General features: G+C 52.2%; 1 protein-coding gene across 3 annotated transcripts; it reads right to left on the bottom strand.

Annotated features, from left to right (window-relative positions):
* Positions 1 to 393: 393 nt before the first annotated feature.
* Positions 394 to 15,091, bottom strand: PRMT1 (protein arginine methyltransferase 1). Of its 3 annotated transcripts, XM_077315323.1 has the most exons (12): positions 14,942 to 14,986; positions 11,375 to 11,432; positions 9,971 to 10,014; positions 7,573 to 7,674; positions 7,275 to 7,430; positions 7,031 to 7,094; positions 6,221 to 6,363; positions 5,627 to 5,714; positions 5,095 to 5,210; positions 4,179 to 4,329; positions 2,684 to 2,805; positions 394 to 1,435 (listed from the first exon to the last, which is right to left on the bottom strand). In XM_077315323.1, exons 1-12 carry the CDS (start codon positions 14,969 to 14,971, stop codon positions 1,352 to 1,354), a joined length of 1,158 nt encoding a protein of 385 aa, XP_077171438.1. In that variant the 5' UTR covers positions 14,972 to 14,986; the 3' UTR covers positions 394 to 1,351. The 3 variants fall into 3 exon arrangements, with proteins under 3 accessions (XP_077171438.1, XP_077171439.1, XP_077171440.1); XM_077315324.1 differs by lacking the exon at positions 9,971 to 10,014 and having other exon boundaries at positions 11,379 to 11,432; positions 14,942 to 15,045; XM_077315325.1 differs by lacking the exons at positions 9,971 to 10,014; positions 11,375 to 11,432 and having other exon boundaries at positions 14,942 to 15,091.
* Between the last annotated feature and the right edge of the window lie 461 nt (positions 15,092 to 15,552).

Here is a 15,552-nt window from a genome sequence, read left to right as displayed (position 1 = left end):
CTTTGAGACGCCTTCGGGCAATGAAAAGCAGGGTATAAAAACCAACTGTTCTTTTTCTTCCAATAGCTAAGGGTGGCGTGAATGTTTCCCCGGAAGGGTGGCAGAGTTTGTGCCGGCCCAGTGTGGGACCGACATGGAAGTATGACATACCTGCCTCATTAACCCCCTCGTTGGGACAAGGGCCGCTCCAGTTTACAGGTTCAGTTCTGGAGCCCCCCGGCATACTGGAATGTGAACAGGGAAGTTGCACAGTCCAAGCACGTCGGGGTCTGCTGTGCTCGGTTAAGCGGCAGTCTGCACCAAAGGACTCCAGAGGCTGCCCCCCCCCAGGCCACGTAATTCCACGGCTGCACGATCAGCCGGTCTCGCGAAGCAGACACAAAGCAGGCAGGATGGTTTCAACCTCTTTTATTCTTTTTTTTTTCCTCATGAATGTAACCATATAAAAACCATAAGTTATGAAACAGTCACACGATGTCAGCTTTCCAAGGGACTTTTTCGTTTGTTTGGTTTTTTAAAAAAAAAACAAAAAAGTATCCACAAATCCAAACAGGGACCTTTTTTTTTTTTTTTTTAAAGAGGGGAGGGGAAAGTACAAAAACCGTCAGTGGAAAAAAAAAAAAAAAGACACCCACAAAATAGATGCTTTTTTTCCCCACACATGTATGCACGCATGTGGCCGCCGCACATCCCTTGATAAAAAAAAATCCTGTTTGGACCCCTGTCTCCTCCCGTACCTCCGATCGGACGCTAGACAGGCAGGTGCGCTCTCTTCCCCCCCCCCCGCCCCTCTCCCCAAACCCCGAGCGCCCCCTTGCTCTGGAGGAGACAGCGAGGAGCAGAGTTTACTCTGGACACGGTGCAGCAGGCATAAAAGATTCTGGGCATCACAGTTTGGCAGGGGAGACCCACAATGATTGAAAACAAGTGAGATAAAACTTCATGATGAACGCAGTGCTGCTCGAACCTCGGGACCAACAGGTGGACAAAAAAAACGCAGGGGCATCTTGAGTCGTGTTAACTGACAAAGTTCTTTTTTTTTTTGGGAGGGGGGGAGAGGGAAGTATTGAAAAAAATGAGGGGCAATCTGGTTAGGGAGGGGAGTCTTGGCTATCTTCCCCCTCCCCAGCATCTAATACTGGCCCCTCCTCCTCCTCGCCGGCCCAGAGGTGCAGCTTTACCAGCAGCAAAAAAAAAAAGAGAGAGAGAAAGAGAACTACACAACGAAATGGGTTAGTGGAAACGCCAACGGAATAGGGTTGACGGGGAGGGTGGCGCTCTGGGTGCGAGGGAGGACGATGGGAGGAGAGGCGAGGGGAGGGGGAGGAAACGGCAGAGGGGGGCAGCCGGGCTAGCGCATCCGATAATCCGTGGAACACGACAGCTCACACAGCTGGCCCTTGAAGTCCAGGTCGATGGTGAAGTCCAGGTCTCGCTGCAGAGGGGAAAAGAAGGGAGCTTATCAGGGGCTTATCTTCCGTTTCCCCAAAAACGGCCCACCCGTCGGCCAACAAACCAGGAAGCAAAGAACCGACTGGCGAGGGGATAATGTACAAACTGAACTTTATAATAGCAGTAAGAACTGCCGAAAGGGGTCCAAGGTTTTCAAGGAGACCGCCTTGCTCAGTGGCTCGAACAGAAGAATCCTGAAAGGGCTTCTTCCACACTCGTTTTATCTTTGAATTAAAACACAGCCCAAAGGTTCATCCAACTTAGAAATATTTGAACTATTAACAGGGGATCCGAATCACAGGCAGCCTTTCCTACACGATCCCCGGTTAGGATTTCAAATGTTTCTAAGTTGGATGAACCTTTGGGCCGCCCAGGTCAGGGCGCTGTTTAGCTGACCGACACAGCGGGCACCTGCTTGGTGAGGCGTTCCTTCCCTCGAGCACAAGGGAACGCTACGACCTAGTTCGGGCTTATGGCTCCCTGAAAAAGGCTCCTTTGCTTCGTTAATCTAAAAAACAAACACACTTATGGAGCTCTTAATCTAATTCAGTGACTAACATTCCTACAATGCAGGGGTGGCCAAACTGTGGCTCTCCAGATGTCCATGGACTACAATTCCCATGAGCCCCTGCCGGCAGTTTGGCCACTGGAAGGAGATTTCCTTCAGTGAACAGATGAGATCCCAACTGTGCATGCCCATGAAAACTTATGCACTAAAACTCTGTTGGCTTTAAAAGATGCCACTGGCTTCCAGACTTTGTTCTTTCAGTGTCGTTGAAAACTGCTAAATGCATACAGGATCTAAGCCAGTTCTGGGCCTCCTGTTTAGTACAGCAGACAGATGGATCACAGGGAAGGGGAGGACTGAGGCCGATAAACGGTCCCATCCCCAACCAGGCCCCAGGATGAAATGAGCTGTAAAAAAGGACCGGAAATACTCAGTCTTGTTCATCACCTTCACATGTGGGCCAACCCCGATGGTTTGAGGAAATTCAGCAGCCGACAAAGCAGACAGATCTAACAGCATGCAGGTACATAGATGGGGAAAAAAACCCCGTCTGCCTGAGACCTTAGAATTTTGCTAAGCTGGGCCAAGGGCCCAATGCCATCTGAGCTCCACTTGCTCAGGAGCGCAAAGCGGTATGCCGAGGACCAGGGCCGGCTTGCACCCTCAACAGGGTGGAAGCTCCCAGAGGCAGTCCCGAGGCTACGAACCCAACCCCTTACTCACGTTGTTCTTGGCGTTCGGTTTCATGCCGATGGTGCCAAATATCTCCTCTCCCGTCTTCACCGTTAGGTAGTCCTCCATGTAAAAAACTGTCTGCTTCCAATGGGTGTAGGGGGATTCGGGGCCTGTGAGGAAAAGAGCAAGGTTGTTGGGGGGAGCATGTCACGGAAAGACACGCCGGGCACCCCTTGAGCCCACTCTGCTCTGAGGTGCCCCTTCCCAAAAGAGCGGCAGGATCCTTCTTTCTTTCAAGCACGCAAACGTTTCCTCTGGCCAGGCAGGCAATTCTATTACAATCCAGTTCAGGCCTTTCTGCTATTCCTGAGCGGGCTGTGAGGATAAGGGGGTTGGTAAAATGTGGAATCAGGGTAGTTGTTCGGTATCCTGAACTGTCTGGTCAGTTTGTGATGAAAACTGCTGCTCCTGTCGGCTTGTTTTATTATTGTAGCCGACCCAGTGAGTTCTGATTCACAAAAGCACAGGCCCCGCTTTCTCAGTCAGGGTCTCGCGAAACCCGGGGGTTTCTTGACAGCCCTGGAAGGGTTTAAATATTTGTTGTTGTTGTTGTTGTTGTTGTTAGGTGCAAAGTCGTGTCTGACCCATCGCGACCCCATGGACAATGATCCTCCAGGCCTTCCTGTCCTCTGCCATTCCCCGGAGTCCATTTAAGTCGTATATATAGATATAAAAATTTGTTAAACATTTATCAGTGATATGACCCTATGCTGACCCCCACCCACTCCCAAAACGGGAGGGAAGGAAAGGGACACATCTATGCTTCCCAGCCATATTCTGCACGATCGTTTCTCAAAGCCTGATGGAATTTTTCAGGGGTTTCTTGATGGTAAAAGTTGAGACAGGCTGGCTTAGACACTCTGGGGAGTTTGGTTTGCCTTCGGGTACTTCAGGACCCGATTTAGTTGTACTACAACAGGGTAATACAGCGACCCACCGAAACTGTCTTCCTGCCGAAAAACCAGAGAACTTCCAGTATGAGAGGAAACCCAGCCTAATAACTATTGATCACGCCAGATGAGGCAATCCTGCAATGAAGCTGTACCTTGCCATTAATGGCACGCTGGCTAATAACGCTGCATTCCCTAGCAAGTTTTTAAGGCAACTGGTTTTAGAATGACAGAAGCACAGAGCTGGAAGGGGTCTCAGGGGTCGTCTAGTCTAACCCCCTACAGAAGGCAGGAAATACACAACTGCCTGCCCGCCCACAGTGACCCACAGTCTTATGCCATGCTGTTTCTGCCGCCTGCCACGATGCTGCCAGCTGAATTAGAATCATAGAATCATAGAGTTGGAAGGGGCATCTAGTCCAACCCCCTGCTCAACGCAGGATCAGCCCTAAGCATCCTAAAGCATCTAAGAAAAGTGTGTATCCAGCCTTTGCTTGAAGACTGCCAGTGAGGGGGAATTCTACTCCCAAAACCCAGACCCCGAACCCCAACCACCCTGCCCATTTCCCCAGACCAAGGGTCTAGTCCCTTACTGGTGGAGAATCCAGTGCGCTTGTGGCAACGGGTGAACTCTATGTTGAAGTAGGCTACCAAGGCGTGGATGTAGTCGTTCCGTTTCACCTGGAGGCAGAAGGGCGACGTGAAGGTGAGGTCCTCCACCTTCACCGTGTAGATGTCCACCTCCTGCAAGCCAGAAAATGAAAAAGGAGAAAGAAGGGGGTGAGCCACACGGAAGAGCCTCCATTAATCCCAGGTCTGCAAAATTATATCGTCATTTTCCTCTCCCCCACCATTCTATAGCTCCAAGAGATATCTGAAGCTGCTCTTTGGTCTGAATCATTTGCCAGTGAACTCAAACCCTCTCAGGAGATCACAAAGTACAGTCTGGGTAAGGCTATATATATATAGAGAGAGAGAGAACAATGCAAGCAATAATCCAAATCATCCACTTGGCCAAGAAAAAATTGGGGCGGGGGGGGGGCACCGGGTTTCTATCTACTGACCTATATAAGACATTCCAGAAATCAACATCTTCCTTCCTTCTCAACTTTTCAACCATTGACAATTCCCTGAAACAGTCTTTAAGTTTCGAGAAACCCTAGATGCTGCAGAATATGGTTGGGAAGCAGATATGTGGACACGCCCACCCCAGGGCCCCTCCCCTTCCCACCCCCTCCAGGCCCGTCATTGGCCAATTTGGGAAGGAGCACATCATCATATATGGTCGTATCACCCGATAAACGTTTTAACAAATTTGAAATATATACAAAAGATCCATCCACCCTGACACATTCCGGAAACACTTCCTGTCCGAGAGAGCGCTGAAGCCTTCTGGCCACATCAGCCCCCTCAAGTGCGCATGCGCTACAGGGAGAGGCACACAGCACTGGAATGAGGCAGCAACAGAGAACAGTGGTGAAAAGAGAAGACACCCCCCGTCAGTCGCACCTTGATGAGGCAAGCGTTGGTCACCAGCTGCTTCGGATCGACGACGTCCACCAAAGGCTCTTTGATCGCCACGTCTTTGATGCAGGACATGTCGAAGCCGTACACGTTCTCCCACCCTGCAGTAAGAGGCACAGATCGGGTGTGCATGCTAGGGTTGGAGGCCAACTTCTTTGTTCACAACATTCATAGGGCTGCCTTCCTACCCTATTAGGGCCACCGGCTATCCCCGCCACTCACTGCAAAACGGACGTTCAAGCTTTGCCGCTCCAACAGAACTGGGCTACGGTAGAAGTTTTCTAGCTTTCTGCCTTCCATAGCAATCTGTTGACCAAAGAACTGGAGTGCATGACTCTCAAGGATCGCTCTGATTCTCTGCTTAAAGCCACCCAGTCCCCGCTGCCATTTATTTCCCCGAGATTGCGAAGCAGGATTTAGTTCTCTTTGTTAGAGGAGACCCTCGCAGTGGGAACTGCTGCCGACCGAGCCAGGCCCTTCCACGACGCAGAGACTGCAGAACCCCCCTGCCACTTACAGTGGATCTTGTAGTCTTTGTACTGCCTGTCTTCGATCGCTGTTATGTACAGAGTAGCGCGGTCTGGGAAAATGAGCCCGTCAGGAGTCTGGGAGACAAAGAGACAGACAGAAGCGTCACATCCGGCAGGATCCCTTTGAAGGCGCCTCAACAAGCTTCAGCCGGTGTCACCGAAACCTCCCAACCGTAACCGAGAGGGGAGGCCGCAGTGTTTAACTCCAAGGGATAAAACAGTGGGGTGGGAATGCCTCCATTCAAACATCGTTGGGATTTTAAACAATGGTGAAAGGGGGGGGGATCCAAATTCATAAGAGAGCTTTTCAAAGAACAATGGGGCCACACCTTTGGACTGCAGCAGTTGTTCAAAAGGTGCAACGACGGGGAAAAGGAAGGTGCACTCCTAAGTTCTTCTCACCAAGAGGGCGACTTATTCTACTGCCATGTGACTTCTCCACACTCAAGGCAGGCCGGCGAGTTCTGCCCCCCCTGGGCCATTAGCAGGCTATGGAACTACGCTGACCTTCTCCTTGTCAAGAGCATCGCTTGGGAGCCAGAAGTCGATAGCGGGAAAAGGACACCGGGCGGGGAACTCACCAGCCACTTGTCCCGGGCATATATAACTGTGTTGAGCATGGACTCGTAGAAGAGGCAGTAGCCCATCCACTCGCTGATGATTATGTCCACCTTCTCTACGGGCAGCTCCACCTCCTCCACCTTGCCCTTGATGATGGACACCACTGGGGAGAAAGGGTCAAGAAAGAAAAGCATTCAAACACAGAACGGGGATGCAAGGACAGCTCACCAAGGGGACAACCTGGGAGGGTTCTCCAGCCTGATCGGAGCAATCACTAGCAGCGCAAGGCGACAGGCACGCAAGTCTTTCTTTGCGTAGCACAGATTAAAAGCCACAAGACTCAAATGACGTTTTACCCGTGCCTCTGCTCTAAGAGGAGAGAATCTAAAGCAGTGGTTCTCAACCTGGGGGTCAGGACCCCTTTGGGGGTCGAACAACCCTTTCACAGGGGTCGCAGCGGGGCAAGCAGCTTGGCCGGGGGGAGAGGGCGCCATCCACACAACAGCCTTGTGGGGTAGATCAAGATAGAGCATTCATCTTTCTGGAGAAGCGGAAAAGAGTGAGATCGGCATGGTGGGACAAGAGGCAGAACTGAACTGAGAAACCCTGGGAAAAAAACAATCATGAACAATGGATCTTCACGCCATTGGATAGTTTTGGTTTAATTTCTGAGAAAGAACCCTTGCATCATTTTATGGCTGGGGGTCACCACAACATGAGGAACTGGATTAAAGGATCGCGGCATTAGGAAGGTTGAGAACCACTGATCTAAAGGGCGAATGATGTGGAAGGGGGGACACAACCGGCACTGGGAGGTAAACTTGACTCACCATGGTCAAGTTTGTTGGCTTTGACTATTTTGACGGCATAGTCGGATATACTGGAGCACTCGATCTGTTGAGAGAGAGGAGAAAGGGCTCATTTAGTTGGGTTTTTCGCCCCACCGTCCCTACAAGGAAACTCACTCACACAACATTTCCCAAGTGTTTTCCCAGAGCCCAGGTCAGCCTACGGCCCATCACGAACACAGACCAATAAACGCACACGGACACAAAGGAGGCTTCCGCCACTCACCCCAATGACCCTTTTGGCACCCGCCTTGGCCGCAAACATGCAGAGGATCCCGGTCCCGCTGCCGACATCCAGGACCACTTTGTCTTTGAAGAGGTGCCGGTTGTGAAACATGGAATTTCTGTAGGTCAGCGTGCGCACCTCATCCTTCAGCATTTCCTGTCGGGGGAAGCCAGGGGCAGGATTGCCGGCGAGTGAGTGAAGCTCATGGCATCCTGCTTCCCGCCACCCTTCCCTTCCACAGGCCACGTCGGCCAGGAGACCCCCTTTTGTCGGCCCCTGCCCCAGCCAGCCCCCTCACCTCGTGAATGCCGAAGTGAGCGTAAGAGTCAAAGTAGTAGTCCTTGGAGGTCATCTCTTCCGCGGTTGGCTTGCCGCTGCTTTCCGGCTGGGTGCACGAGACCTGGGAAGAGAAGGAAGCGGGTATGGCCAAAGGAGGTCCCAGAGGGCTTCCGAGTATATCTTTGCAAAGCTTGTGAACAAAAAGACCTTTTTTCTCCTTGATCATTATTGATCTTTTACATAATTCTATCTCTCTATCTACCTACCTACCTACCCCTTCCTCATCATCTTCAAGCCCAAGTGAGCCCATGAAATCCACTGGTTCTTATTTGAATGAATGAATGAATGAATGAATGAATGAATGAATGAATGAATGAATGAAGCTCTACCCTACATTTAAAAATGTATTTATTAATTATTTTATTTATATCATCCCGGTTGGGACCGAAGGCAGCTAATATCACGCACCTATCCTTCACTTGGACTTGGGCCTCCCTGATTCCAGCCCATTAGTCTAACCAGTACACGAGACCGGCCCTCAAGCCCCTTGGGTCTCTTCCAGGCGTACACTTAGGAAACTTGTAAAGCGCTTTACATACCGATGTTAGGACTCATGTTACCGCAACCACTAGAAGCTGACACGACAATAAAACACGATCCACACAAGCCACCCTTTCCTCCTACCCTCTCTCAGATCCACTTCTTTGTTCCCTTCCTACCTCTGTCCCAACGGTAAGCCACTGGCACTGATAAAACAACAGTTCTTCTCTAGCCGGAGTACAAGCACCCGCTCTGGTGTGTTCCGGCTTCCCAGTGCTGCCCTGTGGATTTTAGCCCGAGGGCAAATACTGATCTTGAAATGTGCCAGATGGACTTCCACCCAAAGGCTGCTTCAAAGATGGAAGAGCGAACCCCCATGCTTGTGGATGTGACGCCTGTCTTCTCTCACTGGTGTGTCTTGCCCACGGAGGGCAACAGCACTGTCAACCGCAACGGCTCTGGCCCTTTAATCCAGAAGGGACAGGGACTGAACCCAGGGACTCTTGACTGGCCCAGAACAGTAGGCCCTGCCCTGAAGGCTTACTTGACCGAGACAAGCTTGAAGATCACTAAAAGGTCGACTCTCCTTTTGCCAGCCTTTCCTTGAAACATTACCAAAACCTCATCCTGTAACAGCTGCAACCTGCTGTTGGACACTGACTTTATAAGCAACGACCGTTTGAAAGGCTCAAAGCCAAGCTATTGCAGGCCCCTGCGAGTGCTTGAAACAGCCAAGCCATGAGTCTACAACTCCCATGAGCCCCTACTAATTGGCTGTTCTGACAGGGGCTCATGGGAATTGTAGTCCATGAACATCTGGAGAGCCACAGTTTGGCCACCCTTGGACTAGAGCCTATTTCGCCAGATCTGGAAGGGAGCGGGAACAGAGAGGCTTCTGCCGTGATCATGAACTCCAAGGTCAACCCAGCCCACCCGAGTATTGCAGTCACAAGGACACCAAGAGACACTTTGGCTGATAACTGTCAGGACTCCCTTCTTCCAGAAATCCACTTCCACACCTTCTGTAAGTGCTGAAATCGGGATTTCCGCTCTTGTTTTGAAAGCCAGCCCCCGTGCAAACCCTCGAGTCTAAATGTCCGACAGGAGGGGATTGTCTTCGAGGTTTCAAGTCTTTTCAAATTCAGACTGGGTTCTACCAGCTGGGATCCTTCTCGGAACGGGGATTCACAGAAATGTTCAAACCGCTCCCCATACATGGTGGCCCTTACAGTGACCTTCAAAGACAACAGTGCACGGGGATGCTCGAAAGGGAAAGGTTTTCTCTTTCTACTCTGTACCCGGGAGAGCCTCCTGGACCCACTGCTCTCAGTCCCACAAGTAGCCTGGAGGCCCACTGAGTCTTAAGAGCCCCAAACTTGTTCTGCACATGCAGCAGAATGCAAAGGTCCTCAAGGACTACGCATGGCTTCAGGTTGAGGGTGAGGGACCACATTTACTGAATACCCCCCTCCCCACCATTAATCACTTCCTGTTAATGAGCACCTGGCTCAGCTCGTGAGGGGTTACACTTCCTCCCCAGTGCACCAATCCTCCCCACTCCCAGTTTGCAAGACGTTTTACACAGGGGGGCATTAAGCATTGGATGCACCCCGCAGAACAAAGCAAGAAGAATTGACCCTACGGGTCCATCCCGCTCCACAAGCAGACAAGACCAAATCTTGGACAGGGCAGCGGGTTTTTCGAACATGCCGAATTGGGGTTCAAACCCTTTGCCGTCAGGGGCCGGAAAGGAAGTGACCCCGCAGTTAATACACATCTCAGCCGAGTGAATCCGGCTAGTCGCATAGGCTCTGCACTCCTATTACTCTCACCCCACCACCAGGGAAAGGGGGCAGGCTTTGCGGGAGTAGGCCTACCTCCTGCGCCGCTCTACCCCCTGCCTGTCCCCAGGCGAGGGGAGCTGAAGGATAGTTAAGGAAAGAGTCAGCCGATTACCCAGCAGTGCCACCAGCTCCTCAGCCCCCAGCCCAAGGCCGGCTGCCCACCCACCCCACGTCCTTCCCTAATCCAGCCACCTCACTCAACCACCCCGCCAGCCAGCCACTTCTTTCTTTCTCGTGAGCACACAATCAGCTCCCTTGCAGCTGCAATCATTTAATACAAAGGAGGTGTGGGGAAACACTTAAGAAAAACAGGCAACCTCTTGGGAGTCACGGGAAAACTGCACTTTAATTTTGTGCTCTTGAATCTGATTGGAGGGTTGCATACTACAACGGGGGGAGATGGCTCGAGGACCACTGAGGCATCAAGTGTACAGCACATTAGAAAGGGAATCTGTGGGCAGAACTAAGTTCCTGGCCTGGCTGGAGCCACTAGGGTTGCCAACAGACCTGTAGGGGGAAAAAAATGTCCTGTCCTCTTAATAGTCCGTTTGCTTACCTCCATGCCTCGAGAGCTTCCAGCAGCTCATTTACATACAGTAAGTCTCTTAACAAGGCAGGACATTTTCATCCAGGTCTGATGGTAACCACTGTAGCCACCCAATCGCTCTGAATAGTTCCAGGATGTCCAAACTGGTTCCCCATCTTCATCTCTCATTCACCCACCTACCAAGAGTTTCCGAAGACGCCCGCCCAAATTTTATCTCACTAAGCACTAGGCAGAGATATGACCTCTCCCGCCGCTGCCCCCCTCAAAGAGAACCTCCAGGTTTGCACTAAAGCCCTACAGAGTCCCAAGTATCACAGGGAAGCCAATTCTGGGAAGGGCACAAGCACAGAGATCACATTGAAGCCAGACTGAAGGAGCGGAAACAAGCCATCGCGATCTGATTCTGCACTGAGGCTGGGCGGATCAGATATCTCAGTTCTACATTTAAGCACAGCTTAGCCCATCCCTGACATCTTGCATTATTTGGCCAACCAGATGCGAGTGGGTATCAGGCAAGGATTTAGGGAGACTATTTCATGTTAGGATGCTGAAGTGGCCCAGAAAATACTCAAAAAAGCCAATTGGAACAGCCAAGAATTTAGTTTAATGGGGGGGGGGGAGTTTGGAACGAACAGTATGGCTGTAATCGCTACCATGGTAGGCGATAGGAGAACCCTAATGACCCCAGAGAACAGTGAGGGTTCTAATCCAGCTAAGAGAGCAGAGGAGCAATTACAGGAGCATTTTAAGCAAGGGACGGATGCAAAGAACAGGAGGGGCTTATGGAGCCAAGCTGGTGACAAAACAAGAACAAATTTGGCCAGGGCCAGAGTGCTTCGCCCACGCCCTGGGCTGGGCACTAGTCTAGCCCGCATGAACTCAAAGGATATTTACATCTTCTAGCGGAGTCTGCAGGCTCATCCCATTAGCCAGCGTGGTTACAAAATTCTAGGAGAGAGAGAGTAACAAGGGAAATAAGGTCAATTCAAAGCTCAACGGGTACTGAGCCGGAGACTGGGTGCTGTAAGGGTGGGTGGGTGGGTGGGGGGAGTCAGCAGGTGCTCAAGGACACAGGGACAAGACTGCAAAACCAGGCATGGGGTGTCAAAGGCAGCTCCTATTGTGCTTGCCACAGATCACGCAAAAGACCAGACTTGGTACTCAAGGGGGTCATTTCTTGGGATTCCCATGGCAACACGGGGAGATGAAAGAGAGTGGTGGTCTTTGGTGGTAGCTCCCTCGTGTGTAAATAACCCCCTCCAATAATCCACGGCCTTGCTATTTTGGCCGCATCGCCAACTTGACAAGTTTAGCACATGTACGCATGAAGCAAGGTCGCCTCCGGTCCCCAAAAAAGGCTTCTTATGGGATTATCACAATCCCACGCCGGGAATAGAAAAGTCAGCTGAATACCACCAAGGCTGCTATGCCAGGCTGCAGACAGCCCAGCCAAGCTGCTCACCCCTGGAGTGACAGCGCAAGCATGCGCGCGCTCTCTCTCTCTCGCTGCCGCTTGCATCCCTCCCCTCCTGGTGAAGAATTAAAAGTAGGGTCAACAGATGGGCTAACAAATCATTTTCATTGACGACTAAGCAAGACCTCAGGGCTGTGCTAAAAACTAGTATTTAGAGTTTAGAGTTATAAAAATAGGTAGATTTTTAATTTGGGGGAGGGGGAAGAATAACCCCCAAGTGACAGGAGGAGTTGGCTATTCTCTTTCCATGTTCTGCTCACCCTGTTCACAGCCTTTCACACCGCTTTCAAGAGTCATTTGAAATGTGTGCATTTACTTTCGCCTTTTTGAACCTTTTTCGGATTTCCTAACTCAAGGAGCCAGAACAGCATCCCACACTGCTGCGGAACCCAGTGGCTTCAACAGCACAATGGCAGGATCCCCTTATCCGCTCTGGCAGATCACCATCCACTTCCCAAAGGGGGCAAAAGCCAGCTCCTCCCCAGCTACACTGCCCCAAACAAGGAAGGGAAAGTGGCAACTCTCTTTGAATGTGGCTATGAGGTGGGTTTTGAGGCCAGACCTTTCCAAGTGAAGGGCCATTTGCTCCCCAGACCCCAGGGATACCGATAACCAGTTCCAGAGGATCAGCCTGGTTAGTGTGCAGCAGCAAATATTAACCAGAGTGTATACAAGTTTATGTTGGGATAGAATCTCACTAAGTCTTTAAATTGCTGCATGAATCCTATTAGGTTTGGGTTTTTTTAATGAAGACTAGTGAACCACCAGCAACTGTATAGCCACCCACCCCATTCCTGTAAACTATCTCAGCGAGGAAATTCGCATTAGTCAGAGGGCACCCTGTCCCAACACTGGATGCTTCAGCCACGAGGTGAAAGGAGACGGGGATAGAGAAAGACCAATTTCCTGTCCTTGAACACTCCCATGATTCTTTGCAATCCCATACAGCTTCCTCTACATGCCCTATTCCAATTCAGCTCTCTCATACAAAGGAAGTCGCCTACTCTCATCTACCGAGGCTTTCTTCCAAAGGTGACCCCAACTTACAAACTGAACCTTCCAGAGGAAGTCACCCTGTTCTTCTTCCCCTTCTTTGTCCTTCCAAAAAATAAAAAAACCCAGAGTACCTCCTTAACCACATCACAACACAACCCACTTGAAAGCCAATTACCATCCGGGCCCATGGAAAAATTTACCCCTCCTACATACACACACAAACCCACACACACACAACTGCCCCTTACAGAAGCCGTATCAGACCAATGCCTTCCATCCTAGAATTCAAATCTCACTCAACCTGCTTGCTTTAGGATCCCATGGGCAGTCACTGTCCTCACCGATAAACTCTCCCCAAGGACTAACCCCCCCCCCACCATCACTCCAAGCTTTGTAAAGGTAAGATATAGTATCAGGAAGGACTCCCTGGAGTTTGAATTTAAGGTTGAGCACGCAAGAACTATGCAAGATCAGAAAAATAATCCAGAAGTGGTGAGACAAACCCCCCTCCCATAGAGGCTGAGAATTTGTGCTTGATAATCTGGAGGGGGGAGCCTTGGGGTGCTACGGGAGAGCAGGGTATGAGCAAGTGGCAGGAGGTTCTGTGGAACAAGCTTCTTTGGGTGAGGTGTACAGTTAACGGCTCTGTTACAGGATACGCCAAGGAGCACGACATTTGGTGATTAAAAAAAGTAAATTCTCCCTAGGCGTGAGGGCTGGCTAATGGAAGCATTCCTGGAGGCAACCGTCATGGCCTTGGGGGGGGGGGAACTACCCAAGAGGCAAGGGCAGACTTTCTCGACCAGCGTTTCGTGAATGGGTGGGCCCAGGAAGCTTTTCCTAAACGGCTGGACCTTAATCCATTTTTAAAATCTGTTAAGCAATTTGTCATGTCGACCTGCAGCCCCCCCCCCCCAATGATGGGCCTAGAGAGGACGGAAAAGGGGAAGGGGTCCCGGGTGGGCTTGTCCACAGTTCTTCAGGCTTCTGGGGTCCCTCGGATGGTCAAAAAAAATCGAGTTAGTGTGGGCTAGGGACTCCGTGGTTACGTCCCATGCAGACAACACCCCGGAGTCAGCCCCAGGGAAAAGGGATCTGGGGGGCGGGAAAAGCTTCCTAGCAGAGAAGACGAGGCGGCTTCAGGCCTTCCTAACCCCCCTTGCAAGCCGGGTCGGGCCTCGAGCTAGTGGTGCAAAGGGGGCGCCCTAAAGAGAAGCCCCTCCCGGGAGGAAGGCTCCATAGAGAGCCAGGATGGCCGGCGGGAGGGGGGCGGAGCTTCGGGGGAAAGAGGGGGCGGGGCCCGGTGGGGCCAGGCGTGCCATGCGGCTGCCATGAGGAGAAAGGGAATTCAATGGGGGGGCGGGGGGGGTACAAGGGTTAAAGAGCTGCCCCCCCCCACAGCAACCCCAAAAAGCTGCAGGGACATAACCCCATAGCGCTCCTCCTCGGCCAAGGCAAGGCGTGAAGAAACCCTTCAATTTCAGGCGCTTTCTCCTCCCACGAAGGGCAATTCCGACCCATGGGGGGGGTCACTAGTAACAGGAGTGGGGGAAGGTGCAGCAGCTCATTATGGGATGGAGAAAAGAAAGACGGTCCAGGGCAGGCCCACCGGATGTCCGTGGACTACAATTCCCATGAGCCCCTGCCAGCATGCTGCTGGCAGGGGCTCATGGGAATTGTAGTCCACGGACGTCCGGAGAGCAGCGTTGGGGAACGAATTGGGGGGGGGGGGTTCTATGGGGCCGGAGAGGAACTTGGTAGGGAAAGCTCGTTGTGGGGGGAGGAAGGGGAGAGGGAATTGGGGCGGTCGTCTGGCGAGGCCGCTCGCAGTCGGGGGGCCAAGGGGGGGTCCCGAGGTCTATAGCGCCCCCCAGGCTCTCAAAGGCCGGGCGAGGGACTCTATGCGGGGGTCTACGGGCCCCCGGGCCGGGCCTCGAGCTTTGCCCTGCGACGGAGGCGGCGGCCGCCCCCTCCCACCACCCCTCACCTCCATGATGCAGTTTGCAGCCTCCGCCATCTTGCGAATGAGACACAGAAAGAGAGAGCCGCTCGGCCGACCACCCCCAGGCTCGTTCGGCGGAGGGCGGGGACCTGGGAGCCCATTGGGCGGCGGCGGCGTCGCTCAAAGGGGGAAGGGGTGGGATGGGTTGAGGATAGCACGCCTCCGTGTTGTCATTGGCGGGTCGGCCCGTCGGTCATCAGCCACGGTCCTTAGCCATTGGCCCAGCATCAATAGGCAGTCTGGATTGGGGGGGGGTGGCTCCCCTCGCGGCACGCGCCGGCAGCTTTTCAGCGGTTGGGAAATCCAATGGGAAGGACAGGGACGTCAATCACCGCTCGGGCCCCGCCCTCCCGGCCATTGATTTTTAGAACGCCGTTGGTGCAAAGGGCAGTCGAAGTAGAGGAGGCGGGGCTTGCGTCTGAAGTGGATGCCCGTTGGTTTCGGAGAACGTCGGTCAAAATAAAGGCCACTGACGTCGGCTTTTCTCCCTTCCTTTTCCAGGCCCACGTCTCCGAACTGGGCAGCGATTGGTTGCCTGATATGGCAATCAACGAGGAGCGTTCCCATTCAAACCCGTTAGTCAGCCTCCTTTCCTC

The sequence above is a fragment of the Paroedura picta genome, chromosome 16, assembly GCF_049243985.1.
Source record: "Paroedura picta isolate Pp20150507F chromosome 16, Ppicta_v3.0, whole genome shotgun sequence".
NCBI lineage: Eukaryota > Metazoa > Chordata > Lepidosauria > Squamata > Gekkonidae > Paroedura > Paroedura picta.
Note: the sequence above shows the minus strand (reverse complement) of the source record. Positions and strands in the feature narration are given on the sequence as shown.

What these genes read in the sequence shown, in the direction of transcription:
- PRMT1 (XM_077315323.1), bottom strand. Translation starts at nt 14,971, where the DNA reads ATGGCGGAGGCTGCAAACTGCATCATGGAG. An exon ending in GGGGTAGAGCGGCGCAGGAG is followed by an intron (nt 7,675 to 9,970) that starts GTAGGCCTACTC and finishes TTCTCTTCCCAG; the next exon opens with GTCTCGTGCACCCAGCCGGA. An exon ending in AGCCAACAAACTTGACCATG is followed by an intron (nt 6,364 to 7,030) that starts GTGAGTCAAGTT and finishes CTTTCTCCCCAG; the next exon opens with TGGTGTCCATCATCAAGGGC.